This window comes from Piliocolobus tephrosceles, chromosome 5, assembly GCF_002776525.5.
Source record: "Piliocolobus tephrosceles isolate RC106 chromosome 5, ASM277652v3, whole genome shotgun sequence".
In the NCBI taxonomy this organism is placed as follows: domain Eukaryota; kingdom Metazoa; phylum Chordata; class Mammalia; order Primates; family Cercopithecidae; genus Piliocolobus; species Piliocolobus tephrosceles.
The window spans coordinates 142,608,391-142,620,939 of NC_045438.1; the positions used below are offsets into that span (position 1 = coordinate 142,608,391).

Here is a 12,549-nt window from a genome sequence, read left to right on the forward strand (position 1 = left end):
GCCCTTCTGAGTCAACTTTGTAGTTTGATGACTTTTATTAATGATTAGCAACTTAAGCCCTAGGGTGGCAAAGAATCCTCATCTCTCTACTCCAAAAAGCCCAAGGGAGCAAGCTTGGAGGAAATGCTGGGTTCAACTTGAAGCCCTTCCACAGACACTAAGTCGGTAAGTCACTTCTCTTGGTGTTGAGATGAAGACCTCCAAGACTCTTTTCTGTATAACAACTGACAACTTTTATATACTCCCCAACCCCAAGTTTCCTCATATGATAAAAATTAAAATGAAAAATGTAAAAATCCATATTAACAAGACTGACAAAAGTGAGGGAGAAGAGGCAAGAAGCTGAAGCTTTGTATCTGATCATCCATATGCTTTGAAATTAGCTAGTGGAGACAGTAGCAGCTATGGAAGATAATTCCAAGAAATAGGCACTCTTGTGAGGTGTTTAAAAGCAAAATGTTGCAGGTCAAACTGGCTTGTGAACAAATATCGTTTCTTTCATTTACCATCTGGGTGACCTGGAGGAAGAGGGTCAGTAATATCTCCATGTGGGGTTGATGTAGACTTGGCTGGTGCAGTAGTTTATAAGAGTGACTATAATAATTATTTCTATTATACCAATGGCTAGGGTGGCTTTGGTCCAAGAAAGCATCTGGAGAAATGCTGCATCAAGATCCAGTGAGTTGGCGTGAAATTTAACCAAGCTAAAATGGCTAGGGATAGAAGAGGAAATGGAGAGATGAGGCAATGGGACAGTCACCAGAGTCAGCAGAAGATGGTAGGTGAGCTGAGGGCAGTGGGAAGGAGGGAATCAGGGAGTCCTCAAGGCCAGAATGGAGAAGGTGCAACTTTTTGTGGCAGCTGCGACTTCACAGATGTGTAGGAGGATGCTATTAGAACACTCCCTGCCTTTAAACTAACCATCTCTAGTGAAAGCTGATCCTTAGTGTGGTTCTCTATGAACACTGCTTTGGACCAGAAACTTCTCAGAGTGCAATATATAGTTTCTGACCCAGATAAGCAGCATAGTTTTTTAGTGGAAAATAAAGAGAACTGTTAAAACAAAAGGGATTTACTTGGAGTAAAGCCAAGGTGTAGAAAGGCTACGAGACTGATTAGAAGGGCATATTTAAGAGATCATGAGACTGCATTTTCTATGTTGTGCTACTTGAGCCTGTTCTTGGCTCACCAGTTGGTGCCTTGGAATTTCCCTCTAGATTACTTCTCTTTCCTCTATTTACAGCCCCAGGTTGTGGGAAGGGTCAGCAGGGCTTGAATCCAGCGTTTTAGGTCAGTGAAATGTTTTGAGATTACCATGACAGTAGGTATCTGTCATGGTGAGGTGGGTAGACTAGACCTGCTGGCAAGAGAAGATGTAACATCCTGGTTCACTTGGAGATAGGGCGTACAAGCTGTGTGCAGGTGGTAGACTGTCATGTGAAGCCTTAGATAGCTTTAAAAAGTATTAATATTTTCAAAAGTCAGGAGACTAATGGGAATATCAGTATGGAATCAGGGGACCTTGACTTGTCTGTGGAGACTGGAGATCATACTGATGAATAAAGGCAGTGGCAATGCAGATGCGGGGGCTGGGTATGAAGGATGTCATCTTAGCAAGAGTAGCTATGCTTTGCAGAGGAGGTCACATCATTGCAAAGGAAATCAGTGGGAAGTGAAGTCTGACTCATGTTTCAGGGTTTTCATGCCTGAAAAGCATTCATTACTATATGTATATACATAGTGTGTATATATATACACATATATACTATATACATATATGTATATATACTATATGTATATAGTAATGAATGTAGTATACTTACTACGTATCTATTTCTATATGTTTATGTAAGTTTGTGTCTTTGTGTCTTTGTGGATGTAGATATGTAGTGTGTATATATACAAACAAGCCTCCCCCCACACACACACTTAGATGAATATTGTTTGATAAATTTCTTAAGTCCAGGAAGTTCATAAACAATAAATTAAGCCCAAATTTGTAGCTTTTTTTTTTTTTTTTTTTGGTGTTAAAGCTCCTATTATGGCCAATTCCAAGCTACCATCACGACATTACTGAATTCAGAATTGGGGAGAGTTGCACAAAAATTCAGAGTTGCACAAAACAATGCAGTTTGACCCATCTTTGTCATTTGGTAAAATATCTCCCAGACAATCTTTGAATATAGAATCAAGGCAATTTCCCTAGAAATAGAAGACCTATTTTTAAAATGTCCTGGCCACACCATGGAATTAGAATGCCCAATGGCAAGATCTGAAGAGATATTAATACTACACTTATCATATGATCCAGGTATTCCACTTCTAAGTGTTTATCTAAGAGAAATGAAAGCACATGTCTATACAAAGACCTGTACATGAATGTTCACAGCAGCTTTATTTGTTATGGCAAAAAACTGCAAACAATGCAATTTTTAATCAAAAGGCAAATAAATGGATGAACAAATTGTGATACAGCTATGGAGTGGAATATTACTCAGTAATTAGAAGGATTGAACTATTTTATATGTACGACAACATGGATAAATTTTAAAATAATTATACTGATTGAAATAAACCAGGAGAAAAGTGGGTACGTATTTTATAATTCCTGATATGGTTTGGCTGTGTCCCCACCCAGATCTCACCTTGAATTGTGGTCCCCCTAAAAGTCAAGTGTCAAAGGTGGGGCCAGGTGGGGCCAGGAATCATGGGGGCAGTTTCCCCCATACTGTTCTCATGGTAGTGAAGAAGTCTCATGAGATCTGAAGGTTTTATAAATGGGACTTCCCCTGCACAAGTTCTCTTGCTTGTTGCCATGTAAGATGTAGCTTTGCTGCATCTTTGCCTTTTGCCATGAGTGTGAGACCTCCCCAGCCATGTGAAACTGTGAGTCCATTAAATCTCTTTTTCTTTATAAATTACCCGGTCTTGGGAATGTCCTTATGTCCCTCCTCTCTTGGTGAAAATATACCTCTGAAATAATAAAACTTCTACTATAAAGAGATACTAAGAAGTTATTCCTTAGTTTGCAACAATGATATCAGGCCAGTTCTGGTTAAGTACTAGTGCTTAGATATTTAGGAGGATTTAATTTATTAAGCTGACAAGTTGGGTTTATTAGTGGTAGAAGCAGTTATATATTTTGAGACGTTTTCTTTAAGAGAGTCAAATTTAATAATATGAGCAGTAAACATAGCACAAATATTACAATTCTACATATAGTAACACATAAAAATCTCCTTGGGCATTGAAGATCCTAGTATTGTAATACAGTAATGGTTCTTTTTAGTTGTCTTATATGCAAAAAGGTCACAATCTCCATGTTAGTTATTTCTAGAAATCTGTAGACACATCATCAACCTATGGACAATAATAATATGAGATTTGAATGTTATCTTCTCGTTATGCAAATTTGGTCCCTAATTATGAGTGACACACATCGATACAGTGAGTCAAATGAGGAAGCAGTATGGGAGCTGTCAAGGGCAGTAGAAGCCAGGTTCTCAGGTGTAGGTAGAAGATTCCAGAGGAGCATAGCTCTGAGGTGACCCACTGCTGTGGTAGCTCCAGTGATGATGACAATGAACTACAGCTTTTACTTACTGGGTGTCTGGCAATGTTCTAGGTATGTGCAATCTGTTTCAGCTGACAGCAATTTTTTGATGAAGATGTTATTGTTATTAACAACAGATGAGGAAACTGAAACACACAAATGTGCTCCTAGTGGCACTTGGCACAGTAAATCATGAATCTGAATTTGAACTTGGGAATACTTAACTTCAAAGTCATTGCTCATAAGCTGGCACACCGAGAGCACACTAGATCCTAATAAATAAATAATTCCAAACCTTAGGTGCAGTATGCCTGTTGTGTTGAGCCAAGAGGGGATAATGAACCTCCCTGTCCCCAACCAGATGGAATGGACCAGCTTTTGTTTCCTTAGTGCCCCTGTTTAAATATTTGAAAGGGGAGTCCCTTTCTCTCAACTGATGCATGTGAATTACATGTATTCCTGATAGGTAAAAACCATTCACCTGGAGAGGAGAAACACAATGACCACCAAGACAGAGTTGAGTCCCAAAGCAAGGGAGAGTAAGAACGCACAAGATATGCAAGTGGATGAGGTACTGATCCCCAGGAAAGGTAAATTCGACCTCAAATGCTTGCTTTTAGGATTTTACAGTGAATTCTTTTTGTCAATGTATTACTATAAAAATGAATTTGTGATTTTTACGTTCTTTAATTCTTTTTACAAATCCAGTGAAATTAACATATTTTGCAAATATGAAGGAAATAAATATTACTAAAAAGAAGCGTTTTATTTTTGACAGTTACCTTTCAATCTTTATCTATCCAATCTTTACGTTCTTAATAATTGCTACTGAATTGTCTACACATAGCATTGTGTGTCCTGCTTGTGATTGCATGTAATATTTTAAATGTAACTGTATTGCTTCATTTAAAAAAGTAAGAAAAACCAATTATAGATACTTCAAAAAACAAGAAATAAAAAGGTTTTCATCAGCTTAATTCAATGACTATAATTTAATTTTATTGCCTTTATTTTGTATGCATATTTTGCATAGTTCTATACTTTATGTATTGTGTTGTATATTTTTTAACTTGGCAGCATATACTTTTCCATATTGATCTATTAGATTCATAAAGTGTGAATCTCTTTGTGAATCTTATAAACCAATATGGATTCTTAAAGGATACATATTATATTCCAACATAGCCAATAGATGAAGTATTATTTAGCTGAAAAACCTTCTTGTGACTGGATATTTAATTTGTGGAATTTTCTTTTGTTACTCAACTATTATATCTATATATGGACTATATATGTGACTTAGGTTATTAGATGTATATGAACTATGTATGTAAGTTATTATATATATATGATGATAAATGAACATTATTTAACACACTAGTCCACATTGGAATTATTTCTTCAGGGTTTATTACCAAGAAATGAAAATTGTGAGGCAAAGAGTTTACATATTTCATTTCCTTTGTTCACTACAGAGACCTTAGTTTTTAATCCAAACAAAAATAAAATCACAGGGAGGATTTTGAGCAGAAGAGGAGGTGATTTTATTTATGGTATGATGAGGATACTCCAACTGCTGTATTGAGAATAGATTAGAAGCAAGGAACCAAGCTGAAGATTACTGCAAAAATTCAGGCAGGAGATATTGATAGCTAGAACCACATGAAATTAGCTTTTAGCCAAAAAATAACAGTGGCCCTTGTGAGAAGTTGTTGGATTCTATACACATTTTGAATATGAAGACAATACTACATTCCAGATCAAGGATTGCAAAGTGTTTGGAAGAATAAGATTTCTATCAACTGAGCTGGGAAAGACTCTGGGTAGAAGTTTTGAGGTGGTAGGGCTCAAGAGTTTAGTTTCAGACCTATTCAGTTTGATCTGTTAATCGGTTGATCAACTGAGTTTTAGTGGGACAAAAATAATGATGTATCAATGGTGCCTTCAGTTTGACAAAATGCAGTATTATTGTATCATATCTATACTTTATTTTAATTTAAAACATGCTATTGCACCAATAGTATTTTCCACTTATGTAACCAATTATCTTAGCAGTACTAACTACACGATCTAGTTTTCTCCCATTAATTGCCACAACACTCTTTACACATTGCATGACTCTTTTGGATGTTTTTCTATTGTTCCTTATATTTTTCTGAGTATTCTTATTCTTCAATACAATAATGTCTTATCATTTTACTCTCATGATAAATTTTGTAATGCAAATATCTTTCAATACTTACCCCCAAAAATTCTTGTATAGTCATTCAACTAGGCTTTATTATTTTTTTGCCAACTGTACTCATTTTCTATTTCTGCATGCATATTACCATAAACATAGTAACCTGAAAGAGCACACATTTATTATCTTACAGTTTCTGTGGCTCAGAGCTCCAGGTGTGGCTTGGCTTAACTGGTTCTTCTTCTCTGGGTCTCACAAGGCTACAGTTGAGTCGTTAAGTTGCATTCTCATCTACAGAATAGACTAGGGAAGAGCCCACTTCCAGGCTTATTCAGGTTGTTGGAAAAATTCATTTTCTTATAACTGTATGACTGAAGGCTCTGGCTGTTTGCTGGATTTTGACTGAAGGCCATTCTCAGGTCTTAGAGGATGTTCATGTTTCCTTATCATGTGAGGTTCTCCAACTTTCTGCTTACTTCATCAAGCCCACATGAAGAGTGTTTATCTTTAGTCTGCTAAGATGGAGTCTTATATAACATAATGTTATCATGGGAGTGACATCCCATCACCTTTGCCATATTCTGTTGGATACAAGCAAGTGAAAGTTCCTGGCCCCATAAAAGGGAAGGGAATTATATAAAGGTGAGAATACCATGAGGTGGTAATCACTGGGGCCACCTTAAGGTCTGTCTGTCACATCAAATTAAGAAACAAGCTTCCTGGATTTTGAGTACAGTAGTACTGAATTCATTAATAAAACCTCTCACGTTCAAAAACCTATGATTTCATGGTGTCAGTGCCCTCTTTCAGTAGTTTAACAGAATATCCTCAGGTGCTTCTTAATTTACACTTTCTCACATGCATACAGACCCACACATTCTCGTATAGCTGGGGTGATCACAAAAAATTCAACAGACAGCACACCACTGGCACCAATCTATTAGAGTAGGCACAACTGATACAGTTCATTCAGAATGGACACAGGACAAAATAACTTTTAAGGATACAAATAGTGGCCTCCAGGAAACACTTAACATCTGGCAAGCACCAGACTAAACCTGTTAAATGCACTCTCTAGTTAATCTTTCAGCATTCTCATGAGGCAAATGTTCAACCTCCTCATTTGTAAGCCATTAGTCTCTTGGTTTGCTGATACCCTTTTTGGTAGCCTTTGGCACCTAGGATCCCAAAGGAACTTGGGAAAATCAGAGGCCACAAAAACTCACAAATTATTAGTTGATTTGATTGATAGAGGAAGTCACCACCAGCACTGAATCAGATTAAAAAAAAAAACCCCTTACAAAGATGTTATATTTGAGTTCATTCACTACAAAGGCTTGTACTCCATCAATAGAAGATAGCATAGCCATAAAGGGAATCCTCCTTTGTTAATCTCACGGCACCTCTTTATCCCACATCACAGAGCCACATAAACCCTACAGCGGGGTGCACGTGGATTGTATTAATCACAGAGGTATTCTCATGGAGTCATCTTGGACAAAACAGAAGCCACCATACATATGTGCTACAGTGGTTAAGAGCATAGACACCTGAGCTACATTGTGAGCTGGTCTCTCTGTGCCTGTGTTTCTTCATCTGTAAAATAGTAGCAATAGCTGCCTCCTAATGTTATTGTGAGTATTTGACATCATGTTACACGACCTATCAGGAATATCTGAAGTACCTACTGACCCCCTCTTCCCTGAAACTCTTGTCCCCCTGGCTTCCAGGACACCACACTCTTCTGGTTTTCTTCTTATCCCACCACCCATTCCTTTTTACTTTCCTTTGTTTGCTCCTCCCACATCTATCCAACCTCCAAATACTGGAGAGCCCCAGAGTTAGTCTTTAGTTTTCTTCTCTATTTATTTCCATTTCCCAAGTTTTATGGCTTTAAGTATCTTCTGTAGGTTATTAACTCCCAATGTTATGCCTCAACTCCTACTTCTCTTCTAAACTTAAGAACTGTATATCCAACATGCTCAACACCTTCTCTTTGGTGCCTAAGAGGCATCTCTGTTTTAACATGTCCAGTAATAAGCTCTTGACCACCCCACCTTACAAACCTGCTCCTTCCAAAGACCTTTCTTCCTAGGAAAGTAGAACTTCATTCTTCTTGTTGTTTAGAACAACAAGCTCTCCAATTCCCCTTCTCCTTGCCTTCCACCCACCTATAAAACTGAAACTCTCATTTGATGTTTTTTCTACGCTGGGATTTATCTGGGGTCTGACCACATCTTAGCTATTGCCATGACCCTAATCCAAGATAGCTTTACTTCTCTTCTGAATTATTGCAATAGCTTCCTAACTGCACTTCCTCTCTATCGTTTTGTTCTCATTTCTGCAGCCAAAGAGATCCTTTCAAAATGTAAGTCACATCATGTTCCACTTCTGCTGAAAACCTTCCAGTGGCCCCCGTCCTACTCAAAGTAAAAGCCAAAGTACCTGCAATGGCCCACATATCTTGGACAATTCAGGCCCCATTATCTAGCTTTCCTAACATCTCTTCTTGTACCCCTGGCTCACTCCATTCTGTCATAGTCCCCTCTTTTTGATTCTTTGAACATACAGGCACTCTCCAACCAGCACCAGGGCTGTTCCTTCTACTTAGTATGTTCTTTCCCCAGATGTCTGCATGACCACCTCTCTGGTATGTCATTGGGACTTCCCCCCTTTCTTGCTTTATTTTCTCTACAGCATTTATCACCCTCTAACACATTATTTGATTTACTGTTTGTGTTTCATATTTTGTACTTCTCTCTGGAATGTGAGGTCCCCAAACACAGGGCTATTTGTGTGCTACATTCACTGCTACACTTCTAGGGCCCAGTATTGGAGGTGATTGATAAGTGTTCTGTTCAATGATTGACTGAAGATGTCAAATCTGGACTGGAGGACATGGTCTAGAACAGTGATCAATCCAGCTCCCTGCTATTTCCGTTGCACTGAATAGATTTATCCATGCAGGCATAGGGTTAACTGGACAATCCCAGGCTTGCACTGCTAAAGTAGTTGCATGGCAGGAGAGTAGACAGCTTCCAGGCAGGCTGGAGAAGATACAGAGCTACACATGCTCAATTTATTTACCCAGTCTCATTGATCGAAGTCCCTTTTCTTCCCACGCAGAAAAAAGTGAAAGGGTTGGAGAGAGTTTCAAAGAGCTACTCTGCCTGAAGTCCTAGTGTAAAAAATCTGAGCCCAGATAAATACAGCTTCTTGGCTCATACATTTTATTTGCCTTTCAAATTACACTGTTTGCTGTGTTCTGCCAGGATACCTTCTACTCACTTAATATAATGCTGCAAGACTTTTTAAGAAGTTGAGGAGAGACCTAACCTTTGAAACTTTTATACCACTCAATCTCATCTAACTGATTTTTTCCCCCAGATTTTAACTTCTGAAGAGTTCTTTAATTTCAACCACAAATGCTGATTTCCCTATGTTTTACATTTTTTGGACAATTTAGCCAGGATATGGAAAAGGGAGAATGAGATTTCTGCATTTAAGTTGCCATCTTTCCTAGCTGTACACATACAGATTATTTGAATGCTGTGCTCCTTTCTTTTTCCACTATTTTTCACTTTATTTTTTCATAGTTTGTGGGCATCAATTTCTCTAATGAGAGAATCTTCCTAGGAGTTTAATCTCAAAAATTAAGTGGAAATATATCTTCAATGTTTTAAGATGTGAATGGAATACATCTATACCAATGGACAACTCTCTTCAAAGTGTAACTTACATTTCATTTTACATACATAAAATTTATGCATATTATACATAATATATAGTGCATTATGTATAACAATACATGTCACATATAAATTATATGCTTTATATTTATATATAATTATACATACAAATTATATGTAATATATTATAAATTATATGCAGCAATTTAAATATGTGCACATATTCATATGTATCTATTTTCTTTTCATATATATGTGTTACACACACACACACACACACATATGTATAAGCATTTACTTGTGAGTAAGTTCATCAACCGTAGAACACAATGACCTAGGAATGGGAGAGACAAAATTTTAGGATGAACAGAATCCCTGAGATCAAGTTAGGCTCTACAAAGCTGTGGTATAAACCGTCCTTTAGCTCAACTCAGTGATCTCCTCCTTTTGTATCTTCCTTTCCTAAAGCCAACAGAAGTGTCATTTAAGTAATGATTTAAATCTTTAGGTGATCAGGTACTTTTTAAATCATATCTTGTGAAAAACTAATGTTAGCTCAATTTTAAAAAGCACTAATATGATGTCATAATATTTCCAGTTCCAAGTTTATGTTCTGCTCGTTATGGAATAGCCCTTGTCTTACATTTATGCAACTTCACAACGATAGCACAAAATGTCGTCATGAACATCACCATGGTAGCCATGGTCAACAGCACAAGCCTTCAATCCCAGTTCAATGGCTCCTCTGAGGGACTGCCTGTTGACTCATTTGGTGACCTAAGTAAAGCCCCAAAGAGTCTTTCTGCAAAGGTAAGCAACAGAAGATATAAATTTGTGCTTTTCTTTTTGCTGTTTGTTTGCTCAGATAATTATTTTTCTAGAGTATGTATGTTTAAAAACTTTAATGGAGAAAATAGTGATTTGAAAGCAAGTAAAAGGTCTAAAGAAGCTTTTTAGGGTATGTGAGAATCTTTTTGTGTAAGGTTTACTACAGCATTCTCTGTTTCTCTAAGGCTCCTGTGTATGACTGGTCTCCTCAAATCCAAGGCATCATCTTTGGTGCTGTTGGTTACGGTGGCATACTGACAATGGCTCCCAGTGGATACCTGGCTGGAAGAGTAGGAACAAAGCGAGTGGTTGGCATTTCTTTGTTTGTAACTTCATTTCTCACTCTATGCATCCCTCTGGCTGCTGACTTTGGAATAGTCTTCCTCATTGTAACTCGAATAGTCCAGGGCCTAAGCCAGGTACTCAATATTTTATAAATCTGAGTTGGATATTAATTTTGACATGGCACCACACGTTAAGAACTCTAATCATTTTAATTTCAGTGCTCAGTAATTGGGGGTCAGTTTGCAATTTGGGAAAAGTGGGGCCCTCCACATGAACGAAGCAGACTCTGCAGCATTGCTTTATCAGGTAAGGTCATGTACTCCAAATGGGAACACTACAATCCAACATTCTCCCACTGGGTTCCTTGACAGCTTTTCATTGCATGGTTCCTCATCATCTGCTCAATGTCAATGAAGTATTTTTAAATTAAAAAGACTGGTCCTTTGTCTATGACATGACTTTCAGTTATTTTCCCTAAGATGTCATTAGTGGCATGACTTTGCCTACACCATGACTTGGAGCACTTAAAAAATATTTTTATGTGGTCAAATTGATCATTTTTATGGCATCTGGATTTTGAATCATAGATGGAAAGGTAATAAAAAAACTCCATATTTTTTTTCTTCAGCTTGTATGGCTTTATCTTTATATATTAATTCCTGACATTTGGGAGTTTATACTATTATTTATTGGAAGGTAAAGATTCAACTTAATCTTCTTTGTAGTTGCTCTCAATTGTCCTGAGAACTTCTTTCTGATAATTATCTGCCTGGACACTGTGCTCTGAATGAATATTCTGGAGCGAGAAGTCTAAGTTATACTGGGGAAGTGTGGAAAATAGAGAGTGTATGGTTAAGAAACAGGAGATTGCTAAAGTGGGTGCTGGGTGAGAAAAAAAGGGTAACTCTCTGGATAATTTATGAGTACCAAGAAGGCAGGGACCCTTCAAGTCTAGAAAATAAGCTACACACACACCCTGACCGACTGCACACTTTAAAACCCTCACAATTCTGGAGGATTAGTCTCTGCCATTTGCAACTTGGACTAAGAAAATTCACTTTGTTTATCACACCGAGGGATTATCTTAGAATACAGCACAAGAAAATCAAGAGATGGAAAGCATGAAAGAAAAGTTAAAAGACTTGGACTGAAGACAGTGACCTTATATAAAGTAGCAACTCCCTTTCCTCTCACTTCTGAGTATATAGAGACGGAACAACCAGAATAGGTCAAATGACAGTAGCCTACAAAGGGTGCAGGTTCCAGAAGTTTTCTCATCTTTGGTGTTGAAGGACTGTTTCAGAGGCTCCAGGCGGGTGATCTTTTCTGGCCTCCCAACCTGGTTAGAGAGCATAGACCCCATGGTTGTCTGAAGGCACCCAACAGAAAACCACTGGAGAATCCCATCAGCAGGTGGAGTGAGTTGAACCTGCCTGCTTTCCTCAGTAGATCTTATAGAAAGTGCCATTTCTGATTATCCTGTGGCTCCTCTGCAGGCTGTACTGGTGGATGGAATTACTCAGCTCATAAGGTTGGCGTAGGACTACTGCAGAAGGCACCTACCTTTAGTTGAAGGGCTCAAGTATTGCCAGCCTCTAGGACATGGTGTACTGTATCTTCTAAGGGAGCCTAAAAAAGTGCACCTATTATAGATAGGAAACTTTGCAGCCACTTAAGGAGTTTAGTAACTTAAGGGACTGAGCAGACCAAAGAGAACTGGTAGTTCATATCTAAGGCAGGTTTTAATAGGTGATAAGAAAAATTAACACAAACACCTTTAAATCTAAAAATAATGCAATGTCATACAGCAGTGAAAATGAAGAAACTGTAGCTGCATGAAACAACATAGATTAATCTCAGAAACACAAATGTTGTATGAATAAAGCACATCTATCATGGAGGAAAATGCCTTGATACCTTGGTAGCCTAAGGTACACTACCAGACAAGCTATCCCAGAGGTCACAGAACAGATAGGATCACAGACCACATTAGGTGTTGTAATTGCAGTGTT

General features: G+C 37.9%; 1 protein-coding gene and 1 long non-coding RNA gene across 2 annotated transcripts in view; one reads left to right on the plus strand and one right to left on the minus strand.

Moving 5' to 3' along the window:
* Nucleotides 1-12,549, plus strand: part of SLC17A3 (solute carrier family 17 member 3) — a 27,115-nt gene continuing 14,566 nt past the window's right edge. Inside the window, exons 1-5 of the mRNA XM_023209721.1 lie at nt 1-165; nt 4,020-4,143; nt 10,023-10,234; nt 10,438-10,671; nt 10,756-10,843. Of these exons, the coding sequence (XP_023065489.1) occupies nt 4,053-4,143; nt 10,023-10,234; nt 10,438-10,671; nt 10,756-10,843 (625 nt within the window). The 5' untranslated portion in view covers nt 1-165; nt 4,020-4,052. The remainder of the gene's footprint in view (nt 166-4,019; nt 4,144-10,022; nt 10,235-10,437; nt 10,672-10,755; nt 10,844-12,549) is intronic.
* Nucleotides 10,235-12,549, minus strand: part of LOC111541085 — a 25,502-nt gene continuing 23,187 nt past the window's right edge. The window contains exon 3 of the long non-coding RNA XR_002731191.3: nt 10,235-10,534. This is a non-coding gene — a long non-coding RNA (uncharacterized LOC111541085). The remainder of the gene's footprint in view (nt 10,535-12,549) is intronic.